Genomic DNA, 26,882 nt, shown 5'->3' with positions numbered 1-26,882 from the left:
CTAAATTTAAGACAAATTTAGTCGACTTTGCATTTATAATATTCATTATAATCATATTTAATCTGGTTCCTCTGCTTCATGGAGCTGCTCCACATGAACAAAGCTCAGAGCTGATCCTTTGGCAGAGAATTTACATGATCTGAGGCTCTTTCAGACGCTCAATAGAAGTTTGGATGATTTTAGTCTCTCCCTTTCATTTTTATTTAGTCTTATTTTAGTCGACTAAAATATCTGGACATTTTAGTCATAGTTTTAGTCTCATGAAAAACTTTTAAATTTAGTTTTAGTCCAATTTTAGTCGTCAAAAATAACACTTTGACTAAAATTAAGACTAAATATTTTAGTCGATCAAATTAACACTGGCCCAGACTGAGATCAAACCAGGCCTAAACCAGGTCTGCGAAGGGTTTATTTCATTGTATTAACTGTGCAGTTTTAATCTTAAGTATCATTTCTGCTGTTATTGACGATAATATGACCAAAAACAATACCAGTTTGCAACGAATGCTTTAGTTCACCCCATGGCAGTCGTCGTTTGAAATCCCACATCAAAACAAACGCGTTTTACCGACTCCGCTAGATCTCAACTGGAGCCAAACTAATGAGAACGTTGACCATGAAATTTACAACACGGGAAAGGGGTCACGCGAGGACACGGAGAGGAAAGAGGCGCTCCGGTCCGCCAAAAGAGACGGCGCCGCTCCGAACAGATGCATTTTAACACTCCGCCGAAGACGAGACGTCAAGAGCGCAGAAACGCAGAAGGACCCGGCGCTAGACTTTGCACTTTGGGGGAAAAAAAAAAACGACAGAGGTGGAGATGAGAGGAGAGAGACGTAGAGAGAGCCGAGTGGGCGAGTGAGTGGTAACGGAGGGGAGGAAGGAGGGGGGGGCGGGACTCAGGAGAAGCCCTCAACCAGTCACAGGCCTCCGCGGTGCACGGCAGGGTGAATCCTACCCTGGCAACACAATAGAGCCCGCTGCCTCGCGGGGGGATGGAGGAGGAGGGGGAGAGAGCACAGAGGGGCGGGCAGGTGGACAGATGGCGGGACTGGCCCAGGACAAGATGGGCACTGGACTACAAAAAACATGGCACTGCGCAGAATACTCATTACTGGTGCAGAGATCTAATGATGCCTAAGTTGGACAATGGTACAAAGTTTTCCACTGATCTAGTTCGGTCATTCGCAAACTTTTCACTGTAGAGGTAGTTTAGACTGTCCAGGTGCAGCATCTTAAAGGGAAACTACACACCAACATTTTTTTTCTGCTGATAAACGTGTAACTTCCCGGAGGACAGGGGCGGACTGGTCATATATCCATTCTGGAAGAGCACAGAAGGGCCACTGGCTCTAGGGCCACCAGTCCCGCCTCAACCGAGCTTTACCCAAATCTGAAAGCTAAAAAGAAAAGCATCAAAATAGCGACAAAAAGAGGATGAAAAGTCAACAAAAACATGAGCAAAACACGGACAAAAAAAAAACTACAAAAATGTGAGAAAAACACAACAAAAAAATGATAGAAAAAATCATTAATAAAACAACAAAAATATGACAAAAATGTGGCGACGTGACGAAAAGTTTCCATCACTTTTGTAGGTCTTAGCTTTCAAATGAGGCGTTACATTGTTGCTCTCCAGTCGAGAAGCTTTTAGATTTGGGTAAAGCCCAGTATAAAAAAAAAAAAACATGAGTCTAAAAGGAATTCCGTGGAGTATGGTGTGCCACAAGGTTCAATTTTGGGACCACTATTATTTATTTATATTAATGATTTTGCTTCTGTTTCTACGACCACCTTTCCCATTCTTTTTGCTGATGATACCAATCAAAAAAATAATAATAAAAAGCCGAACTGGGGAAAATGCACTCGTTATTGTTAGGGCGGGTGGTAAAAGGTTAAAATATGTATTTGTGGAAGTCACAATTACGCTAATTTGGGCCAGGCTGGTCAGAGTCCAGGGCTGTTTTTCAGTCCCAGTCCGCCCCTGCCGGAGGACAAACATATATAGAGGGCACAGGAGACAAAAAGGTTAAAAATATATTTATTTATTTGATAGTTTTTAAATAATTTAGTAAAAACCTCCAAAAAACCCTCTCGTGTCCAACAACCAAAGTAAGAACAGAAAGCTGGACCTGGTGAGCCGTCCAAACAGAGCATAAAGATGTGGCACCGGGCCAGCTCTATACAGGGCAGTAGAAGCCGGTGCACACATCCAAACTAAAGGCAAAAAACCCAAACTATACCTTGGTTAAAGAAAACAAGAAAACAGGACAGCCGGTCCAGAGCCCAGGTGTGCAGGGTGAGGCTGGGCGGAGCCAAACACAGCAGAGAGACGGCACACCTCAGAGGGCGGCCTCGTCATCGGCTCCAGGCAGCCAATCAAAAAACACTGACAAGTAAAAGGGGCGGAACTTGAAAATTGTACAAAAATTCTGTGCCCAGTCCCATTTTTTGCCATTTTATTGTAAATAGTCTAAAACAATGTGTGCACTGCCCCTCTTGGCTAAACGGTGAACTGCAATTTGAATGTTTGGGTTTTTTTTCGGTGGAAGTCTCCGTCAGCTTTGACCCACATCAGCTGCTGTTTTTTGAAGTGCAAATGTGGGACAAGCTAGGTGTTGAGTTGGACTTTAAGCATGAAGCGGCGATAGGTCCTCCTGTACTCCTGTGATCCTGGCTGCAGGTGTGGAGAAAGAGTGCAGCAAATGAAAACCCCATGTCATACAATACCCCAATACTCCAGGTCATACAATACTTTTGATCAGTGGTTCTCAACTGGTGGGTGAGGGCCATAGATATACAGGTGCTCGTCATATAATTAGAATATCATGGAAAAAGTGCATTTACTTCTGTTATTCCATATATGATATAGACTCATTACATGCAAAGTGAGATATGTGGTCTTTATGTTATCGTTTTGATTATTATGGCTCACAGCTTGTAAAATTAAGAATCTCAGAAAATTAGAATATTTTAAAAATGGACTGTATGTCACGATGTCTAGTCTATATCATAGGCTAGTTTCACATTTTAAGTTGAGTAACAGAAGTAAATGAACTTATTCATGATATTCTAATGATATGACGAGCACCTGTAATGTACAAGAGATAAACTGACAGCCCGAGCCTCCACAGAGCTCCAGAGCCTGTCAATCACAGACTTAGGCTTCAACTTTTTAATTCTGATGCACAAAAACCAGCGTGTTTAACATGATATCCAGCCCAGCGTTGTCACATGGGTCACAGCATTGTTTAGGAAAAAAAATACTACTCTTTGGAGCCAGGCAGTGCTAAGGAGGTGCAAAGTGTCCATTGGAATCCTGTTTACAAAGTTTCTTTTGGAGTTGCCCCTTGCCACCAGGGATGGATACAGACGGCATCTCGTCACAGAAGGGGGCGTGGCCTCGTCGAGGGGGAAAATAGAATCTTTAGGGAAACACAAATTTCCCTCTTTTTAGCCATTTTCTGGTGGAATATGAACTTATTTATCTCATACAAGTAAATCGGGCCCATATAGATATTTTCTCACAACAGATTGTTCAGTAGAAGTCGAAAAAACGGCAGTTGTAGCTAGCGCTAGCTAACCGTTAGCATTAGCCCGATGCTAACATGTAGCATCATGTTAGCATTCTCCTTTTTTTCATGTATTTATGGGCTGCAGAACCACTTTTGCTCCTCTCCATGTCTTTGTATATTTATTTAGTAGAAAACCACATGCATAATTCAGCATTTGTTAAAGTAGTTTTTGAATAATTAGAGAAAGTTTAGATTTTTATCCAAAACTGTTTTCAAACATGACCATACATGGGTGATTCCAGAGATGCCGTCTGTATCTATGTGGTATTAAGCAGTGAGGACCAAAGAGAAGCACTTTGCTCACCCCGTTGGTGAGGGCTCACAAATTTCTTACCAAATTGACTGTCGACAAATGCTGTATTTTGTGTCTAAAAGGAGCATTAAATACGTTGCTTTGTATCCATCTAAATCAATCTTTTAATTGGGATGCAGCTTGACATAATAGGTTGTAATGTGGATCCCGATGCTATAACCACTGCTTTAGGTGAACTTTTGCTGAACCTTTATGTTTATGCTAAGCTAACCTAGTAACACGCTTTTCTAAATCTTAACAAAAAACTCCTGCACCCGACATTTCAATTATCCCTGGAAATGCCATTTTTAAATTTCCGACCTTCTTCATTTTACTTCAGTTCTTTTTGTTGTTGTTCATGTTTCCCCAGCGCAGCATCCTCATCCTCTCCATCTCCCCGCCACCATTTCACGGCGCGATCGAAATCCAAAACCAATTCGCCTGGCACGCGGAGTCTAGACTTCACAAAACGCTCCAAACGTGTCACAGTCAAACACAAAGAAAGCCCGCTAACAGGAAGTGATGGAGCTGCGCCCATGTTTGCGGCACACAAACTCGCTAAATATTTGTAAGGAGCCGGGCGAGGGGTTTGTGAAGTCTGCAAAACACGGTGTCTCCTTCCAGGCATGAGTGAAAGTAATTGGAGGCAGTGCAAGTGCAAGTATAGTCACTGTCAGGCTAACATCTCCCCGTAATGATGAGCCATGCGAGGAGCGTATAGAGCTATAGTGTCACATTCCAAATTTACAACTGTTCTTGTCAGCGCTATGAAATAAAGAGGACGGACTATGGCGTGTCGACTGCCACATTTTAATTTGGGGCTTGTCATTCAGGCTGGTTTGCGAAACGGGGTTGTTTCAATACGAGTGACATCCTACTTATTAGCTTGAAATGGCTCTGGATGGACTTCGGAATCTCCTGCAAAAAAGTTTTTTATAACGTCAGAACTTGTGCCCGGGGTTTATTTTAGTCATGATTTAAAGATGCTGCACCTGATTTTACTGCTTTCAAATCAACTTCTTGCCATAGTTGAGTGATGAGCCTTGTAGTGTGTTGAAAAAGAAGTGCTGCTTTCTGTGTGGGATGTATTTGTAGTGGTCACTTGTTAAGTAGCACGGACACTCTTTAGCTCCCAATCTGATATATGCTGGCTTATACTGATCTAATATACAGTTAGATTTTTTATGTATTTCTTAATGCATACACTTTATAAATATACATATTGCATATTACATTGGCAGTCTACTACAGGCCTATGGCTTGGCTTTCTATAAACATTGCAAGAAGTTTTGAATTTTAAATAAGAATGTAATGTTGGTGGTATTAAGGCTAGAATGGACATTTTACAATAAAACTAAAAAGTTTGCCTGAGTCATTTTGTATTGTTACAATAATAAAGTAACAATGTGTTTCCTAAAAACAGTGAAATATGATGACGACAAATTACAACATTTAATGCTCCTTCACAAAACAACAGCAAAGCAGCAGATATTATTCCTGTCAGCTTTATCTTCTTCGAGGCCATTCCAGGCAAGGCAAGGCAAGGCAAGTTTATTTGTAGAGCACCATTCATACACAAGGCAATTCAAAGTGCTTCACAGTTGCATAAATACAAGAAAGCAAATAGAATCAATAAAAACATCAACAATAAAAAAATAATCAATTACAGTAATAAGCAAGAGTGCAGATAAAATACTTTCAGTCATATGCACGGGTAAAAAGAACTGTTTTCAGCCTGGATTTGAACATTGTCAGAGTTGAGGCCTGTCTCACATCCTCATGAAGACTGTTCCAGATTTTAGCTGCATGAAACTGAAACGCAGCCTCACCGTGTTTATTATTGACTCTGGGAACCACCAGGAGGCCCCTCCCTGAAGTTTTCAGGGCCCGAGATGGTTCATACGGCTGTAACATGTCAGATGTACTTTGGTGCTAAACCATGAAAAGACTTGTACACAAGCAGAGCTGTTTTAAAGTCTATTATTGTTTAAGAATTGTACAAATCATAAGCATTAGGAGCACATGGCTAATTCTAATGCATAAACGCACGTCATACGTACCCAAGCGAGCGCTCTCCTCACCGCTGTTGGAGATTGGATTCTGCCAGAGTCTGACTCCTTTGTCAAAGCTAAATAACGATGGCTTAGCAATAGAATTAGCAGCGCTGCAGTAAACCTGCAGGTCGGAGCCGCCGCAGATTCACAACCTGACCCTGTTATTGAATCCAGTCGGGCCTGGACTGGTTACCGATATGAATACTGAATATAGGATCGGGATGTCCCTCCTAAACACTTTAGCTTGGGGCATGCTAGCAGTTGTAAACAAGGCCGTGCGACTCTGCTCCCTGAATGATGTGAAACATGCTTCTTAACTCATCCGCGGGAAGATTTGGGATATTAGGAATGTTTTAGGAAAGTCTGGAATAGTTTGGACCAGCATGTTTTTCTTTAACTCCTCCCGTGACAGGTTTAGGATGAGGTAGCTCAACATGCTGAAGGTTTATGCTAATTGCAGCCAGTCAAATCACAGTTTTGAGTCGGTTTGGTTTAATCTTGTAGCTCTACTTCTCGCCGTATGTGTTGCCTTTTTTAAACGACAGCGCCCTATAGCGACACACGACAATAGTCCGGTTACAGACAGACTCAAAGCCACACCGTGTTCAAACCAAGCGGCACGACTCGCTCTGTCGCAGCCGTCTCCTTGCGTTGCCCCATCCCTCGATCACATGCTGCCATTGTGATTTCTCCCGCTTTCTATTGACTTCACGCCTGCGTTTTGAGGTCAGTACACGCGCGCACACGTGCACCCTCCCCGAGCATGTGGTGGCGGGCTGCACGCGCCACCTCCTGAGCGTTAAAATTGCATTAAGCTCTGGGAGATCAGAGCGCTGCCTTGTAAACGGGGGGGGGGGGGGCTCGCAGCTGAATCAGGCCACTGTCTCCAGCATGGAACAAATGTGGCCCGCACAATACAAGCCGTTTGTGAGGAGCGGAAACGCAGGCTGGGGCAGCGCTGATAGTGGTCATGTCCGCTGCTCGTAATGAGATTTGAATCGAAAACTGCAGCATTGTTGGTCAAACCGGTCCTCAGGCTGTGCATAAGCAAAGTAATATTATTTGATGTGTATAATCCACAGTAGACTTAGTAGTGTGGCTGGTTAAGGAGTGTAATTATTGTTTCATAGCTCAAAGTATTGGACATTTGAAACAATCTACCAATAATACCTTGGCTCTTCTTAAATTCTGCTGCTCAGACAAAAAGGCCAGCAATGTTTGTAAATGAAACCCCATAATGATCAGAGTTTGGCTTAAAAGGGACTAGATGCAAGTCATTTATATACTCACTACTGCCACCTCAGGTCTTACGCGTAACTGCAGCTTCTATATTAAGCTCGTGCATGACGGCACTTATGACCTGAATTAGCAACTTTTTGAGTGACAGTGCAGGATTTTAGAGGCAGTTGTTGTGAACAGGTCTCGGCTCATTTAACACATTAGGACATTGTTGGAACATGTAGGGGCAAACATTTTTAAACTCTGTATAGTTCCTTTAAAGAGGGGGTATTATGCTTGTTTCAATCACATAGCACCAGTCTATAGCAATACAATGATGACCAAACCTTCTGTTGGTCTGTAACTGCAGTAAATTAGAATAACTGCCTTGTATAAAATTGCTCTCTCAAAATGTCTGTAGTGAATGTCTTGAAATAGGCCTCTGTCTCTTTAAGAACCTCTGACCCTTTCCGACACGCCCCCTCCACACGCTGTCTGTGGCATCAGTGGGGAGGGGGTTCTGCTGAGGAGCAGTGGTTGGTTACTCGGCTGGTGACGAAAGCTCGGAGGCGTCTCCAGGAGGTTGGGGCGTTCCTAGGAGGCAAACCTATCCCTAAAATGGCCGCCATCTTTTTACAGATTACTCACAAATACGTGAATGTGCCAAGGCAACACTTCAGGCATGTTTTTAATGAGGGAATGACATAATAACATGATGTAAAGCTTGAAAAAGTCAATTTTGCATAATACCCCCCCTTTAACTTTAATACCAAGTGACTTAATAATTGATTATGTTTTCTAAATGTACATTGAATTGAACTTGGGGTCGGCACTTAAAAGCTTATTGCTTCAGCCGACTCCATTTTGAGCATCCACACTGTATGAATTTTGGAAGATAAGATAAATGTAAAATTGCTCCAATAAATGTGTGCACTTCTGCACACTTAAACTAAAACTAAACAATGATCACCCAAAAAGACTAAAGGTTCGGTTCGGTTTTGAGCTTTATTTGTACCTGGAGGTAAATTTGTCTGGCAATTCTGAGAAGAACTAGTTTTAAAAAAAAAAACACACATTTTGCAAAGAATACAACAAATATCACGCACATGTTTAAGTATGAAGCTTGTAAGTGCTCCAGATACTAACAGGATGTGCCTTCGCTGAAGATATCATCGAAGCACTGAAAACTATAGGCTTTTTTGAAGATTAAAAATACATTCCATTAAATCACTCATCATCATCATCATATTGGTCTATATATCGACCATTGTTTTTTCCAAGCCCCTGTCGGTTAATTGTACAAACATTTTGAGAGAAGAGTGCTTCAAATGGCTCTAGAGCAATCATAAAACAGAGAAACAATGAGCCGCGGAGGACGGCAGTTACATGACATCAGCTGGTGCAGCATTCGCATGAATAACACAGCTCCATGTAGTGTTTTATAAGGGAACGACATTACAAGGTAAAGGGAGTCTTAATTGTATAGCGCTTTTCAAAAGCACAAAGCGCCTCAAAAGGGACCATTTTTTTTATTGGATCCACTTTTGGCTGTGGGGAATGACGACACAAGACTTCAATCTGCCCCGTAGGTTCCTCCGACCCCTTCCAGCCACTCACACATCACAAACCCGAGCCCATCCCAGAACAAACGCCCCACTGCTGAGCTTCTGAGATCAGACGTTATCGGGCCTTCAGAAGGAGGCATGGCCCCTCAACAACTCAAATCTGTTTCGCCAACTCTGGGCTTTTTCCCCAAACACGGAAAAATGCAAATCCTGCCGATTTCCAAACACTACACAAAACTAAAACCGGTTTTGACAAGTGTCTTTCAAACGGCATAATTGAGAATTACAGACTGAAACCCCTCCGTCAGATCTCGGTGTTTAGTTTTGGTGGTTCCAACATTTCGCCTGGCGCCGAGTTGCGTGCTGTTGAATCATCCTCGGGTTAGTTTAGCTGTGATTATGTTCTCCTCTTCCCGTGTTGGGAGCCCGCTCGACGGCGCACATACATTATAAAGAGCAGCTGGAGCCGGGCGCACGTGAGCGTCGGATAAAAAAGACTACTTTGTTCCCTAATGTGGACAATACACCTGCTCGGGAAGTGCTTTTTGTGTGGAACCGCTCTGATCACGCCCGACCCACTTTCCCGTTAGTTAGGCAAAGTCACATTTCAGGCAGTTTCACAAAGTCGGTGCGTCCTGTTGGCCATCGAGAGAGGGAGAGGGAGAGGGGGGCAGGTTGATGGGATGGATGCAGCTCATTGGATCTGAAGGGCGGACACAGAGAGGCCCTTCTTCGTCCAGTGGTATTTGTTATCAAGTGACTTTTGTCGTGGACTTCCAGAGCTAGTGATTGGTGGTGGTTCGTGGTCGGCAGGTTAGCACGCTCAAGTCAGTTAGAAGGTTCTGGGTTTGATTCCCAGGCCAGGCGGGGCATTCATGTGTGGAGTGTGAAATCCATTGATGGAATAACCAGGTCACGTAGTGTTGCTGAACCTGAACCCCAGAGCAGTTAGTCAAGGCGAGACGCTGCAGGTGAATAGGGAAGCATTTTAAATGAAGAGATATCAATTTGAAACTTTTGATGTAGATAGCCAGCATATATATGAGGTAAAGATGTATTGCAGGTTTTTTTGTTTTGCCATTTTATTATTTCATATGAAAATGCCCACATTTTCTGCGACAAATCTGAATAATGTATCGAGCCAGTTTTATAGATATGGTTTTATTTTGTTACCATGTTTGTTACAAAGACTTTTTCAGAGGGGATTTTCTTGGCTAATTTTAAAATAAGCTTTGTTTTTGTGTGGAATAATCTGTAATTTTTATTTTTTTATTTTAACTTGTTTGTTTTTTTTTTGTTCAAAACTCAATAAATCAGGTTAGGGATTAGATATTGAAAAATCCCTCTGAGAAAAAAAAAAAAGAAAAATTCCAAAATATTGTTCAGCCCAAGAAATTTAGTTATTGTGATATTTTTGTGTCCAGGTGAAAGTTTATATGTAATAATAAGCCCAAAACCTGAAAATAAAAAAAAATAAAAAATCCAGGAGATGACTTTTTTTTTTTTGGTCGGGCAGGGTCAAATTTTATTTTTATGGTAAATGGTCTCAACTTATATAGCGCTTTTCATAAGGCACATTAGGCACTCAAAGCGCTTTACAGCAAGGATCAGTGTTAATTTTGACAACATATTTTATTTTAGTTTTAGTCGTAGTCTTTTGACTAAAATGTAATTTAATTTTAGTCAAGATTTAGTCAAAAAAACTTTTCAATTTTAGTCTAGTTTTAAATGAAGACTAATTTAGTCGACTTATATTTATAATATTTTTATAATATTCATTATAATCATATTTAATCGTGGTCCTCGACTTCATGGAGCTGCTTCCACATGAATAAAGCACAAACCTGTTCATTTGGCAGTGACGGTCAACAGAAGTTTGGATGATTTTAGTCTCTCCTTTTCATTTTTATTTAGTCTTATTTTAGTCGACTAAAATATCTGGACATTTTAGTCACAGTTTTAGTCTCATGAAAAACTTAATTTAGTTTTTGTCCAATTTTAGTCTGTAAAAAATATCACTTTGACTAAAATTAAGACTAAATATTTTACTCGACGAAATAAACACTGGCAAGGATCCACTCACCCATGCACTCTCATTCATACACCAATGTACACTGGGGGCAATGTGGGAGAAGTGTCTTGCCCAAGGACACAACAACAGTGTAAGCTTTCAGGAGGTGGGATTCGAACCCCTGACCTTCCGATCAAGAGACGACCCGCTCCACCATCTGCGCCACTGCACACTAGTGTTATCTGCAACACTAGTGTACAGTGACCACCAGTTGATATTGCCTCTTGCCCAGTAACCCAATTTGGCACATGATGGTATTATGTCCTTGGGCAAGACACCTCAGCCACCTTTCCTGTGTGGGAGCGATCTGATTGGTGGGGGTTTCCGGGAGGCTCTTGGCACAGACTGACAGTTATATTTCAGGCTGCATCGGGGCAGACTGATACAGATTCTAAATGCGGACCTAAAATCTCCATAGAGACTTTTAATCTTCACGTTATTGTTTGTTTAATTCCAATTTTCGTTTGTACCGTTACATGTTAAAGTCGTTTTCCAGTAGCTGAACCTTTTTGAAATAGGTGATAATCAAAATGCTGCTTCTTCATTCTCCTGTCTGGCTCCCTCTCTCATATCCGACACTTCCACTCTCTGGCGCGCCGTCCCTTTGAAGCACCCGTTTTGCTGCGGCTCGGCTGCCTGGTCAAGAGTCCACACGGGCAAAGCTACTTACCGGCAAATCTTGTTTGGCAGAATCCTCTCAAAATAAGACCTTCTTCCTCCCTCGCTTTTTTCCCTCGCCGCCTTTTTACCTCGCAAACAGCCACTCTTACCACAACCCCGGCTTTCGCAGCAGACTGACTGTGTGCTGAGGCGCTGTGGCGTTCTGTGACTTCTGACATGCAGCATCGGGTTGAAAGACGTATAAAATACTAAGTTTCAGCTTCAAAACTGAGCTTCTTGCTTGCAAAAACAGTGGTGTTGTTGTTGTTGTTGTTGTTGTGCAGAATATATGTTGCATTACACATCAAGCTTTCTCCAGCCAGGGTTAAATTTGTAGGTTTATTTTTTAGACTCATTTGACTTTTTTTTGACGAGCTTAGTTGTTGCTGAGGAAGAGTGTGGGAAAAATCCATTCTGATAAACAGGCTTTGAAACCACGAGATCCCATATGAATCTATAGAGGAGAGTCGATTCGCTGAAATAATCGGGGAGATTTTTAGTGCGGTATCACTGCACTTGAGTTAGTTTGCAGGTGGAAGTACATTTTTAGAAAGAGGACTGCCCCAAACCCTGAACATTTGAGTGGGGGAAAAAAATAGCATGAAGGCTTGTGCGTTAAATGCGTGAATAATGCTTTATATATTTGACTTTGAAAAGGAGTAGAAAGCTTTTTACTAGAGATCAACATGTCTATGTGTTTTTCTAAAGCCGATGCCAATTTTGGGGGATTTTGCGTGGCCGATATCTTCGATCGATATTATCCTGTAAAAACAAATGGCCTACTTGGCCACTCCAGCAGCGACCGATTTTTTTTTTTTTTCTTATTTCTGGTGATTCAATCATAGTTTCTCTCCCAGCTTTGATTAGTTGTTAGCATTAGCATGCTGCCATTACAATTAGCATGCTGTTGCTAGCCGCAGTATTTTGTGCAGCGATCCAAAATCCAGTTGTTGAAGTTAAAGCGATCGCAGCTATTGAATTCTCCAGGTTCTGTGCTTCAAAATGACATGCAGCATGTCCATATTTTCTGAGGTTTCACTGGTGAAACTTGTGTTTAAACAATCTTGTAGCTAGCCAATTTTCCTTGCGATGTTTCTCTGTTTCTCTGTTCCCCTGAGGCCTCGGTGTGGGAGTGTTTTAAAGCCCTGACTTTGTTCTTTACAATGCAAGAAATGCGGCAAGTCTCTATCTCTTTCAGTTCCGGAGATATCTGCTTTTATCGGTGCTAGATCTGTGGATATAGTGAGATTCTCAAATATCGGCCCGATACATCAGACGGCCGATCTATGAGCCGGCCGATATATCAGCCGGCCTCTACTTTGTTTTACTATGTTACAATGTTGCTCTCTCAATGAAAACATACCTTGAGCTGTGTTTCGACCCACTCACGTGCCGCGCATCTTTGAGTAATCTTTGAATCTTTTCCAGTAGCTATTGTGGCAGCAGCTCCCAAAAAGCTCCTCCTGAGGAAATGCCTTCCTCACCTCTTGCTAAGCTTGAAGAGTGGGTATTTGATCAATATCTCAAACACATCTTTATCACTGTCTTACACCTTGTTGGTTAGAAAATGCAGTATTGATCTAAAACAGCTCAAACAAAAACTGCCAGTAGTTTCATTTCTGGATATTTCACGCGATCTCTAAAAAAAAAAAACCTTCCCAGGTCCTTCTGCTCCCCTTTGTTGAGCAGCTGTTTCAGGAAAGAGAAAAAAGCAATACAGAGTGGTTTGAAGCTCAGCAAGAGATCAAGATGTAAGAAAAGCCTTTCCAGTGTGTACGTAAGACCTCAGGGGGAGCTGTTTGGGAGCTGCCGCCGCACTGCTAAGAATAGCCACTGGTGAAGATCCAAAGATTGTTCAAAGATGCGCCAGCGGCTCGAAATACAACTCCATGTCTGTTTTTGATCAAATAACAACACTGTATGGTAAAAAGCTCTAAAAAGTCGCCTAGTTGCCTAATACGCCCTTTAATCCTTTCGTCACGGAGTAAAAGCCGGCACCTATTTTTTATTTATTTTTGTCTTTATTGAAACAGCTGCAACAAATGAGAACAGGAGGAGGGGGATGGGAGGGGCTTACGGTTAGATCGCTTGAAAATCAGGAAGTGAAACATAGTGTAGGATAGTGATAAAGATGAGTTTGAGATTATTACCAAATACTTGCAAATAGCATGGTGCCCCCTCTGTGACATATAATCGACCAAAAGAAAAAGTCAGCAGCCGAGACCCAATGCGCCTCATGTTTTGGCCACTGGACGGATTTTCCGCCCTGGATGCCGTCAGTATTTTCCCTCGGCCCTTTTCCGACGGCGGGTTTCCGGAGAGCACCTGCCGGGTTAGCATGTGTGGGCTCAGTGGTAATAAGTTGCTGTTCATGTGGGCGGCCCGCGCTACAAACATTGACCCGACAAATTGATCGCGCATTATCGGAGAATAGACACTTCGCCTTTTCCTCCGCTTTGTTCACGAGCGTAGACGTCAGGCCCGGGGGGAAAAGCGGCCCCGCATAGGTTTACAAGTCAGGGTCGCGCTCCTAGCTGGGAATTCCATGAGATTTTCCACATTTGCGTTTTATTCGCATCGATCGGGTTTAAACGCAGCAATGTGCACTTATGGTTATTAATGCGCTGCCTTCCGGGTACGTGTGGAACAAAGGCGATGGTTTTTGAAGGTATCGTCGTGTGTACGTTCACAGGAGGCCAGAAAATGCAAAAAGAATTGTAATACATTAATATGCAAAAGGTGAGGAATAGCATGTTTCTGGTACGAATTCAAATTAAATTATTATTTATTGATTGCATTTTACAGCATATATTACTGTAAAAGTAATATATGCGTGAAGTGTGTGAAGAAGTTATTCACCATGTTTCCTGGCAATTGACAGTTTATTCTGTGTTAGGGCTATGTAGTAAATATACACTACAAAAAGTAAATATCAAGCATTGGCTTAAATGACTTGAATTGAGGAAATGTATCTTGTTTTGAGCGGTTTTCCCAATTTTGACACTTTTCCTGATCGGACCAAGTTTACTTTGCTTGTTTGAGGACATTTCATAATTCAGTGAAATAAGAAAGTAAAATTGCCAAAGACCAATTTTCTTACCCCATTGGCAAAGAAAAATACCTGAGATAAGGACGAAATGTATCGAAACGAGTCAGAAACATCTCAGAACAAGTGAAATAATCTGGGACAAATGCCCAAGAACTTCTTTACTTGTCAAAACAACTCAAATTTGGATTATTGTGCTCAAATTGAGATGTTTATACTGATCTAGTTCATTACTTTTTGCAGTGTAGTATTTCCATGTATGTGACCAGCATTTGTCATGAGATTGCACTTTTTGCTTCTCAAGTATTATCTTCAGCTACCATGCCATATATGTGTAACTTCCTACTAAGTTAGTTGCTGTTTGTTTAAAAAAAAAAATCCTATTGTTACTGCTTTATCCATAGATGCAGACGGTAGAGTGTCGTACTAGGGGGCGTGGCCTAGCGAGGGGGGAAGAAAGAACATTATCGTTTGTTCACGTTTTCTTGCAAACCATAAATATATTTAGCACTCACAAAATAAAGCCAAGTCGACATCGGGTCATTGTTTTTTTCACAGCAGATTGCCCACAAGAAGTGAAAAACCGGCAATCTGAGCTAGCGGTTTGCATTAGCATGAAGCTAACATTAGTATTATGGTTAGCATTTCCTATTATGTGAACAAATTTGGGCCATTAAACCAGTTTGTTCCTTTCCGTGTCTGTGTCTTTACTTGGTGGAAAATGCATCTTTATGTCGGCATTTGTTGAAATGTTTGTGGAGTAATAGGTGAAAGAAAGTTGTTGTTTTTTTCCTCGTGGTTTTTCCAGTCGAGCAGGACCATTATGAGCGATTCCAGAGAATGCTGTGTTTATCTATATAATACACGTCCTTTGGTGGGATGAAACATTGACGTACACTCTCACCCTCAAAGTCATTTACCAAGGTCAATGACTGTAATAGCAATAAACGTGGCTTTGTATTTGTTTTTCCTTTTTTTTTTTACCAAATTTGTCATTAGCAACAGCTCCAAAATGTAGTGATGGGCGAGTCCATTTTTTTGGAATCGATACTGATAATTACATATGGGTGAATGCATTTCAATAAATATACATTTCTAAAACTTGTTAATATGTAAATTCAAATGATATTACTTTGACAGGTTAATTAAACAATGGCAAAGTGAAATTAAATACATAAAGCTTAAAGCAGTACTAAGTAACGTGTTTACCTTAATAAATCCTTTCCGTAGTCCCTGTGGGGGTAATACGAGTGTTTATGGGATGATTGGAGGGTCTTTCATCTCCCCCTGGTGTCTCTGGACAGAAAACCATGTTTGCAACTTGACTGCCACCGGACCGGAGCCACCAATACACACTAATGAAATCACGAAGAAGAAGCTAACAGGCTAACGGGCAAAGCTAACTGCGGGCTAACGTCACTTTAAACAGTATTTACAGCAAAGTTTGAGTGAAAAAAATATATTTCCATTGTATAATTGGATGCACAGTAACCCTCTCTGCCTTCGCCTTTCCTGTCAGCGTAGTATTTACTCTCCAAGACCATTAATAAGTAAAAAAATCGTAACTTGCTACGACACCTGCAGTTGCGCTTATGGCCTCTAGGGGGAAGAGTTACTTAGTACTGCTTTAAAATGAATACTTCAATGACGAACAGAACCTGAACTAGAATGTTAAGGGCGGCTCGGTTCAATACTCTGCTGCTGTTGAGCGTTTTGGGACAGAACTACGAAATAAATCGTCTTTTTGTGTTTTTATAATTGCTACCATGCCTTCTTTTTAGTATCAATGCGTTTTACCGGTATCAATACTCAAAAAGTAACCATTTGTTATCGATATATCAATACTATGGTATCAATTCGCCCATCCCTACCAAAATGTGTATGCGGCAATCATTAAATAATCAAACAATAATCTAATAACCCAAATAATCAAGTAACACTCCCACACTTTCGTACATCTGTCTTTTCCAAGTGTTCGCCTCATGCATCGTTTTCTTGCCCCTATAATAACATGCATATATACCTCCTCCTTCTTCTTCTCCACCCTCTGGCCACTGTAGACTTTGCGAAAGAAGGGCTTTAACGGCTGCAACAGTCCCGAGCCGGACGGGGACGACTCCATCGACCAAAGCCCGCTCACGGAGGAGAAGTACCGCAAGACCGACGACCTCGACAGCCTTTTCAAGCGCTACGGCGTGAGTACCATCTGATTCTTCCGGCCTATCTAACCTACTCTCTGTCTCTCTCTCTGTCTCTCTCTCTCTGTCTCTCTCTCTTGTCCTCTCTCTCTCTCTTACCCATCTTTCCTGTCGGTAACTAAGGCTCTGAACAAGAAAGAGCACCGGGATTCTGAGAGCCCAGACCCGGAGGAGCCCTTCTCCCTCACCCCCCGCACTGAGGAGAAATACAAAAAGATTGATGAAGAGTTTGATAAAATGATGCAGAACTATAGGCTGTCAGTGAGTACCGCCCCATTTTGTGTACCCCCCTTTTTGCTCCCTCCACACGTTGGTACGCCCCGCTGCTAATGCTATAACGCTAACGCTAGCCGGTCGACCCAGGGTTGTCCGGGTGTTTTTTGTTTTTGTTAAAAAAGGCGGCCTGAATACTCACACGGCACTTTTGGCTTTACCATCTCCACCTTCTGACCCTCATCCATGCCATCCACCGATCACTACCCACAATCCACCACTGGGCGATCATGCGTGCTTGGGTGGCTTCAGACTGCAAAACTCACACTTGGCTTTTAGCGTAACGCGACAGGTTTGTGTACAGTAGATCCCCCCCCCCCAAGGTTCATGAGAGTTGTATTCAGTAGCAGCTTTTGTACTCGCCTTCCACCTACCATCATTTGAGCATGCAGTGTGTGTGCGGTGTTCTCACGCCTGATAGTAGCAGTGGTTGAGATCATCTACCCTTGCCGTGTTGTGAACGCCCGATGTCGTCAGCTCTCGGAATCTAAGCCGGGACAGGCCTGTGCTAGGACGGAGGAGCCTGTGAGCCTCTGTGAGTGCTTTGGTGGTCGTCGAAAGGTCCGTTTGCGCAGATGTGTGCAGTCACGCCTAGGTCGGTCTACCCTGTGGGCAGCCATGGCTACAAACATAGTGGCTAACCCATCGCCATGAATGGAGTGAATGAAAAAATAGTCTCTTGTTAAAGCTGTATTAAGTAACTTGTTTACCTTAATAAATCCTTTCCGTAGTCCCTCTGGGGGTAATACAAGTGTTAATGGGATGATTGGGGGGGTCTTTCATCTCCCCCTGGTGTCTCTGACCAGAAAACCACAATTGCAACTTTACTGCCACCAGACCAGAGCACCAATACACACAAATGGAATCAAGAAGAAGAAGCTAACAGGCTAACGGGCAAAGCTAACTGTGGGCCAGTGGCACTTTAAACAGTATTTCCATTGTGTAATTGGATGAACAATATCCCTCTCTCACTTCGCTTTTTCTGTCAGCGTAGTATTCACTCTCACGGACAATTAATGAGTAAAAAAACGCAACATGCTACTACACCTGCAGTGGCACGTATGGCCTCTAGGGGCAAGAGTTACTTCTTCTACTAGTACTGCTTTAAGTGCTTTATGGCTGTGGCTATGAAAGGCCCTATTCAAATAGATTCCGTTCAGTGCAGTAACTAACACCAAGTATGGAAGAAATGTCAACTTCTAACAAATTTTCATCACTATGTTTCTCTGTTCCCCCGACTCCTAGGGAGTTTAAAGCCCTGATGTCGCTCTTTCCAATACAAATGGGAAGTCTCTATCACTTCACAGAGATATCGGCTTTTCGGCACTAGATCAGCCAATGACCGATATTGTGAAATCCCCAATATATCAGTCGACCGCTAGTTTCTTGTAGGTTTTCTTTGCTGATGGGCCATTAGCTCTAATGCTAACGGCCTGTCAATCAAAGTCTGGCCCTCATTAGTATACGAGATTTCTAAAATATTCCTTACGAAAACTAGCCTGGTTTCTTTAATTGTAACCTGAGTTATCACAGGAGTAATATCTAGCTGTAGAAAGTTTTAAAAAAAATTGGCCACCAGGCTTTATAGTTGTTTAGAACGTACGTAAAGTGTAATGCTTTCTAATCCAGAACTAGCTTGCTTTGCCGCCCATATATGGAGGTACTGCAGCAATGGCAGCCCCTAGCGTTGTAGTCATAAAGCAACCAGCGGCCATTGCGCCATGCTAGCCAACTATACAGCTGCTGGCTCACTGAAAGGTCAAAAACGCACTAATATATATATACTGTATATATTTTTATTTTATTTTTTTTCCCACAATGCACCTTTAACTAATCATGACGAAATGTGAACTTTAGTAACCTCCCAAAGACAATATGAAGCTACTAATCCACGAGATCCAAATCAATACAAGCAGCTCAAGTAAAATGATGTTATTAATTTTTGGCTTCTTGCCCACCTTTTGTCTCTGAGGAAGTTCTCTGGATGGATGTCAGAAAAAGTAAGCCCCAGTTGTCTTGTTTAACCTTGTAAAATTACAACAGATAATTGCACTGTTAATTAGTACATTATGAATAACAACTCTTTTCTTTTTTTTCTTTTTAAATGATATTACTTTTAACTACATTTTTTTTTCTTTTTTTTGTGCAAACTAACAATGTTTTCTATTCATTTTACACAGTGCTTCATTAGACAGCGCCTAATTAGGGAACACAACAGTTTATTTGCATTGTTCAGTTGCCAAAAGAAGCGGCGGCGTACTTTTTTCCCAACTACTCATTAAAACTTTGAATTAAGAAAAGAAGCAGCGGTACAAGCAAACAGCCATTTAAATGAAACACCTGGGTATTATTGCCGCGTGTAAAACAGCTTGTTCATTACACTGCAGGTCAGCGCTGTAAATCATGCCGGAGCAACGAACAGGTGAAGCCGAACGTGTGCGTTCATAAATAAGACCAGCCATAACCAGGCCCTGCGTTTCAGGGAAGTTGGCATAGCAACCCCCGTGAGCTGCACGGAGGTAATGATGCTCGCCGGTAATCATTGCATACTGTGACGATAATGTACAAAGACTGACATCCTCGCGAGTCACAAATCAAGATGGACAGGTGGAAGAGAGATGGTCAAAGTAGATGATGTGGTCAACGCGGCCACGTGTCAATAACATAACAGATTATCCTTATTATAGCGAGAGGGCAAAATCAGGTCTTTCTTGTGAGATTTACACATTTTTGCAAATAAGACAAAAAGGAAGTTACGTTTTCGTCACTACGTTATAGGTTTCTTAGCAGGGAGGGAAGGGGAGAGTTTAGTTTCGCTTCCTGAGAGCCTGGTGGGTGAAGCCGTCTTCTAATGAGGCTGTGACATGGCCGTGGCTTCTCCCCCTGAGACCTGCCACAGGAAAGCCGTCAAATGGGCCCTGTCCAGATCATTGTTGAGCACGGTCTAGTGCTCCGGAGAGCAGACGATAGCCTCTACAAGTAGAGAACGGTGACTTGTGCGGATTAGCCACTGGCAGGGCCGGCTCAGGTCTCCATGGGGCCCTAAACATGATTTGACTTGAGGGTTGGCTAGGCTAAGTATAAAGAATTGTATTATTTTGCTTACTTTATTAAGTGTTGTACCACACGGTTTTCACTATATTATTTGGAATATTTTCTACAATGATAATGTTGGCACTCTTGGGGGCAGTGTCGTCCCTGGCCACCGGTGTGCTCCGTTTTCTTTCATGTGCTTGTAGTTGGTAAAATCAGGATCAAATGTCCATAGAAAGCAGTGAAGCCAGTCCTCATATTAAAGTATGGCATGTCTGTTTCATGGCATCTATATCATTTATGTGGTTTCTCCATCATTAACATATAAGATGATGTTTAGTGACCATTACAAGTGTGTCCCACCCCACAAAGAGCAGAAAAATACCCACTTTTACAGTCTAATGCAGGGGTCACCAACGTGCTGCCCGCGGGCACCCAGGGGCCCTTTGGGGCATGTCCAGTAGCCCTTGGGACTTTTTCTAAAATGTAAAACACTTCAATTTCTTGAATCTAATTCTTAAAATTACAGTTATTTCGGTTCTTGTGACTCAGTATGAGTTTAAAATAAAGCTATTTTAATATAATATGGGGTCAATATCCTATAAGTGAACAGTGTACGTTTAAGTCTTTAGGATTTGTTTTTAACTGGTAGCCCTCGAACAACTTAATGCTCTTAAAGTAGCCCTCAGCTGAAATAAGGTTGGTGACCCCTGGTCTAATGTATGTCTAACTAAAACAATTTAAAAGATCTGTACATTGATTAATTACTTCTACCTAAGCTTTGATATCTCCTAAATGTGGCCAATGTGTTGACAATACTATAATTTGGGATGTTTGATGGCTAAATGCTAATAGCTGTAGGATAAATACATTGAGGAGGCTAACTAACAGCCGGCTTGCTAACTGTCCGCATATCTTTGGATCGAACGCCTTTTTATTTCCATGCTAATGCCAGGCCCATAACTTACAATAAAGCATTTGGTTTGCTTTTAAGAATTGTAGTTATGCTAACTCAAGTCCTAAAGGTCTAAATGAAATAAATGAATGGGAAATGGCAAACTCAAGTGCAACTCTTTCCATATTTGTTCACATTCACCGTGTCATGTCTGCGTCATCTCTGCGGTCACAAATGCCCTGTTGGCGACTAATGCTAACTCGCTAGCTTTTACCGATTTGGCGCTGATGCTAAGTGTCCGCTTCCTCTGCGCCTGACATGAGCCAGGTCCGCCTTCGGTCACTGGCGCGGGGCCACGCTGCTGATCTGTGCCAATTTCTGCGTGATTTATTCTCCCCCCGCGCTCAATATTACCATTAATGTCACTTTAATGAGAGGCGCTCAATTTACGGCCGCTCTTCCTGTCGGCCCGCGCTCTGATTGGTCACCGGGGACGCGGCGCTCTCAGACCTCAGACTGCTGTTTGACACTCGTGTAACTTACGACATCCGCTGGAACAGCAAGGGGGGAAAGAGATGTGCACAGAAAGGCGTTTGTTCTCCTCTAATGTCTACTTACCGATTAAATATACACGTTTTATTGGGTGGAGTGGGCAGAGAGTCATGCGAGATTACTGAACGAAAATAACAGAACAAAGATTTTCTTTAGTACCGATTCAGAAAGCGCTATCAAGTGTCGTACATTAACATTTACGGGTTGATAATTAGAAATGTGAAATTGGACTATCAGACATTGAATATAGTAACATTTCTACATAAAGACTCGTATGTTGCTTGTGGCGTCCTCCGCTGGCAGAAGTGGGAATTGATCATGGTTAAAAAACAAGATACAAGCCACAATTTACAGCTAAAGTCATGCACATATTAGGGGCACTGTGATAAATGTAGTTTGAGAGCAGGACAGCTCAACTGGTCCAGGCATTGTTTATGGACACAGGGACACACACAAAAAAAGACGACACTTCTATCTAATTATTCTACAAAATAGAGGCAATAAAGATCTGAGCACCTTAGCTGTAGATCAGGGGTGTCCAAAGTGCAGCCCGGGGGCCAAATGCAGCCCTCAGACCAATTTATGGTGGCCCTCGGCCTCTTGCTGTATCGGTACACATCACCAGAGACGGACCTTTTTATTTGAAATGTAATAATTCTATACAATTCTAATCTAACAACTAACATTTTACTGTGAGACTGAGCTGCATGACGGTTTTAAGCTTAAATAAAGGTGTGGGGCACAATTTAAACCTCTGCTAGTCGAAGGTTTTCCGGCACTAACGACTGATCTACGGCCCTTCACTCCGTGTACGCTTCAATATGCGGCCCCTCATGTAAAAAGTTTGGACACCCCTGCTGTAGATGATGTAACGTCAAAGGATAAGAAGATGGTCCAGGAAACTTTTCAGAGTCCGTTAGCCTATTCAGTGTACCCTTTTTTACTCTTATAGCCGTTCACATTTAGCCACCAAACGGTGCCAATTATGAACGATCCAGATGTTTTCAGCTGTTGTGCCACATTTAGGTCAGGCTAAAGACTAGCTAGAAATCATGAAAGAATGTACAGATCTTTTGAGATTTTACTTTAGATAAGAATTGGTGTTCAATTTCTGCTTTTCGTGGGGTTGGATACACATCAGTTAACATCATCTTAAAATGTCTTTAAAAGGAACAGGCCACCATTTTTTATTTTTTTGCATTTACATACATACAATATGTGACATTAGACAAAGACAAACTTTATGCTGACAAGACAAGTGTGGAAGTGTAGTGTGTGGTGGGGTGTGTGTAGTGTGGTTCTGCAAACATTTGGGGGTCCAAGGTAATGCAGTTCTTACAGTATGGGGAGCTAGGTGGCTTGAGGGTTAGCAAATGTGGATCAACATGGTGGGACAAGACCGCTGTAAAGGGATGTTGGGGGGAAACGGGTACAGAGATACATCGGTAAATAAGTACTTCAAGTATAATACAGAAACGCAAAACATCAGATAAAAGAGATAGTGGACACATAGATTTAAGATATAAACACAGTAGGCACACATACATGTAAGCAATATTAGATTATGTCAATATTATTATTATTATTATTATTTCCATCATTAATTAGTTTTAATTATGAATTTTATACAATTCAATGGGCCGTTGGACACCATTTTTCCATACCGAGACATGTTCTTACCTGAGCTTCGACGAGTTGATACGTACCTATCTGGTCTTTGTGCGTGCGCTCAGTCACACAAAAAGACCACAGATGTTGTTAGCATTTGGCTTCTCCCAGCGTATTCCTACAGCTCCAAACCGGGGTGATGTTGGAAGCGACCAAGCTCTTCCACAGACCAGACAGGTACACATCAACTCGTCTAAGCTCAGGTAAGAATATATCTCAGTATGGAAAAACTGTGGCCTGTTCCTTTAAAGACAGAGAAAACACAGATATCACATAAATGCCATGGAATACGCAATATTTTTATATAGGGTCTCTCTTCGATATTCATTGTAAGAATAGAAAGCTTAATTCAAACCGTTCCGAGAAGCCGTCGGCTAACAGATGTACGCATTTGTAGCAACAGGCTCATATCGCTGACAGCGTTTCTATAATTTCTATGTCATTAACAAAAAAATGTCAATAAAAATACCCCTCGCCCCCATTTTGTCTTATAGAAAACTGTCTTGTTCTTGATTAATGCTTCAGAGAATGAAATCCTGCCACATGCGCTGTAAAAGCTTCCCACAGAGCAGAAAGGTGCCGCCGCTGAAGAACAGCCCCCACCGCGCGGCCCCCCCGGAGACGGCCTCATCTCTTGGCATCACCTCAGAGGACGCCGGCCCCGTGTAGCGCCTTTAGCACGATGGCTTTCTCCGCCTCCCTCCGCGGTGCACCATCCTCGCGTTGCCCACCCACCTTCTCCTCCTCCCCCCCCACGGTCTGATAATCTCCCGCTAAAGGGGGGGGGAGGGGGGGGGGCCGGGATGTAACAAGAGTAATCCCATTTGGACGAGAAAACTCCTCAGGTGGAGAGCGGCGAGGGAGAATGGGCAGAACCACGTTGGCAGAAGCAGAAGCAGCGATGAACATACAGCCGGAGGGTCCCGGGGTTTGATCTTCGTTCTGCCTCGGAAGATTCTGGGAACGGGGGAATAGAATGAGAAATTGATTGTTCATGTTTCAGCAACCTCCACAGTGCCCTTAAGCAAGGCACTGCGAGTACAATGCAGGGAGGAAAACCATGGTGTCGGTGGGAGCGCATGGATAAACCGGCTGGTTAATCGCATCAAGGCCAGGACGGAGAATGTGGGGATTACACCTTATTACACTTTTTTTTGGCTCGGTTGAGAACAATTAATGTAGTAGCTTTTGAAGAGAGTTGTCGACATGCTCTTTAAGATGCTCATCCGGGCCCCGTACCTGCACAGGTGTCCTCGGGGTGCTCCGGATTTCCCCACCACTAAGAATCCTATCCTGGATAAATAAAAGTAGGTAGGCCAGTCACGATAACAGAATTTGAAGGTTGATATATTGAAAATATGCGATAATTCTCTAATAATGAACGCCTTTTAACCTCTCAACCCCCGCCCTTTCTTTTTTTTACCTGAGCACATTTCTACAGTTTGGCATTACTGAACTCTAAAAGCTTCTTGAAAAGATAATGCCAAAATTGAGATGAAGAGGAGGGGTTGACGAGGATGAAAACACAATGAAAAAACTTTTTTTTTAAAACAGGGAAAAAGCTAGGGCTGAAACAACTAATCGATTAATCAACGACTAATCGATTATTGAAATAGTCGACAACTATTTTAGTAATCGATTAATCGTTTTCTGGTTCACACAGACTCACAAATGACATGAAAGTGTAGTATTTTTGATGAAAACCTACTTTGTTCTGTTTTGTGTATGTAGTACACTTTGTACCAGTGTTAATTTTGACAACATATTTTAATTTAGTTTTAGTCTTAGTCTTTTGACTGAAATGGAATTTAATTTTAGTCGAGATTTAGTCAAAAAAAATGGTCTCAATTCTAGTCTAGTTTTAGTCGACTAAAATTGCAAGTAAATTTAGTCGGACTTTGCATTGATAATATTCATTATAATCATGTTTAATGTTGTTCCTCTGCTTCATGGAGCTGCTCCACATGAACAAAGCTCAGAGCTGATGCTTTGGCAGAGAATTTACATGATCTGAGGCTCTTTCAGACGGTCAATAGAAGTTTGGATAATTTTAGTCATTCATTTTTATTTAGTCTTATTTTAGTCGACTAAAATATCTGGACATTTTAGTCACAGTTTTAGTCTCATGAGAAACTTTTAATTTAGTTTTAGTCCAATTTTAGTCGTCAAAAATATCACTTTGACTAAAATTAAGACTAAATATTTTAGTCGACGAAATTAACACTGCTTTGTACATTGTAAATTTCATGAATATCTGTCTCATCCAATCAGAAGCAGACAACAACAAACATTTACTTTAGGTTTACTCCATCAACACGTCCTCAAGCGGATCCACTTTAGCTTTATGTGATAAAAAAAATGGAAAAAATAAACATTTCCTACACCATTCATAGCCAAGTGACTAATCGATTAATCGTAAAAATGGTCGATAGATTAATCGATTACAAAATAATCGTTAGTTGTTGCCCTAGCAATAAAGTAAAAAAAAAAAAAAGAAAAACTCAACATAAACATGAGAGTAAAGCAACAAAAAAGAAAAGTTCTATCATAACCTTTTGTTTTAGTAGTTTGTTTAGAGTAAGAAAAGGTGGTTATGGGGAAGAAAGGACACAGGAATGAATTGAAAGAACATCGGTCCAACTGTTAAAGGAACAGGCCACAGTTTTTCCATACTGAGATATGCTATAGGAATATACTGGGAGAGGCCGGATGCTAACAACATCTTTGGTCTTTTTGCGTGGCTGAGGGCACACAGTTCTTCCATACTGTGATATGTTCTTACCAGAGTTTAGATGAGTTGATTCGTACCTGTCTTTGTCTTTGTGCCCGTGGAAGAGCGTGGTAGCTTCCAACTTCACCCCCCTTTGGAGCTATAGGAATACATTGGAAGAGGCCAAATGCTAGCAACATCTTTGGTCGTTTTGCGGTACTGAGGGCACGCACAAAGACCAGACAGGTACGCATCAACTCGTCTAAGCTCAGTAAGAATCCTGTTCCTTTAAGCACGGGGGTGGAGCAATCATGCTTTGGGGTTGTTTTGCAGGAAGTTGTACACGGAGCATTTCAGGGGCAGAACAAACAATTCGTTCAATAAAATTGCAGCAAATTCTGGAGGAAATGAAAGACTATCTGTCGAAAGCTGAAGTTAAAGAGATGATGCCACGATGGACGACCTCAAGAGTTTGTCATTGAAGATCTGTGGATGAACCACCTCTTTCAGTTCGAAAACACTTTTGTAAGGAAGAAAGGGCAAAAATTACAAAATAATCGTTAGTTGCAGCCCTAGAAAAAGCAAAACAAAAAGTGACAAAAATGCAGCAATAAAGTAAAAAAAAGAAAAGAAAAACTCAACATAAACATGAGAGTAAAGCAACAAAAACAAAAAAGAAAAACAACGAAAATATAATGTTAGAAAAACGCAACAAACATGTTACAAAACCACAACCGAAAAAGTGTCAAAAATCCAATCCATCCGGTCTTAGCTTTCAAATTAGCCGTTACACTGGCCTTTAGTATCGGCGAGAAGCTTTTGGGTGTTGCTGAACTGGTGAAAATGTGCTCGGTTAAAGCTTTGTTGAATTCAATAGCATGAACTGTCCCATTTTCCCCTGAACTCATGGAACAATTGTAATTGGAGCTTCCTAAATGTAAAGATATGATGGAAAAAAGTCATCATGATATATCACAAAACGGTAAACTATTGCAACCGTGCGCTGTTCCGATTTGACATAGAAGGTTGCAAGTGCAAGCACGTGGACTAATGATCTTCTAATCCGATGGAA

The 26,882-nt window shown here is 41.8% G+C and overlaps 1 protein-coding gene across 8 annotated transcripts in view; it reads left to right on the top strand.

The window, feature by feature from the left end:
* The window catches only part of mef2d (myocyte enhancer factor 2d), a 275,105-nt gene that overhangs the window by 184,348 nt on the left and 63,875 nt on the right, over positions 1 to 26,882 (top strand). For 5 of the 8 annotated variants that reach the window (XM_079561919.1, XM_079561925.1, XM_079561923.1 and 2 more), the window contains exon 5: positions 16,803 to 16,940. In XM_079561919.1, the coding sequence (XP_079418045.1) occupies positions 16,803 to 16,940 (138 nt within the window). Of the gene's footprint in view, positions 1 to 16,541; positions 16,677 to 16,802; positions 16,941 to 26,882 lie in introns of all 8 variants that reach the window. The other 3 variants (XM_079561924.1, XM_079561922.1, XM_079561920.1) reach the window with 1 other exon arrangement.

Source organism: Gobius niger (assembly GCF_951799975.1).
Source record: "Gobius niger genome assembly, chromosome: 8".
NCBI lineage: Eukaryota > Metazoa > Chordata > Actinopteri > Gobiiformes > Gobiidae > Gobius > Gobius niger.
This window is presented reverse-complemented; position numbering and strand designations above follow the sequence as displayed.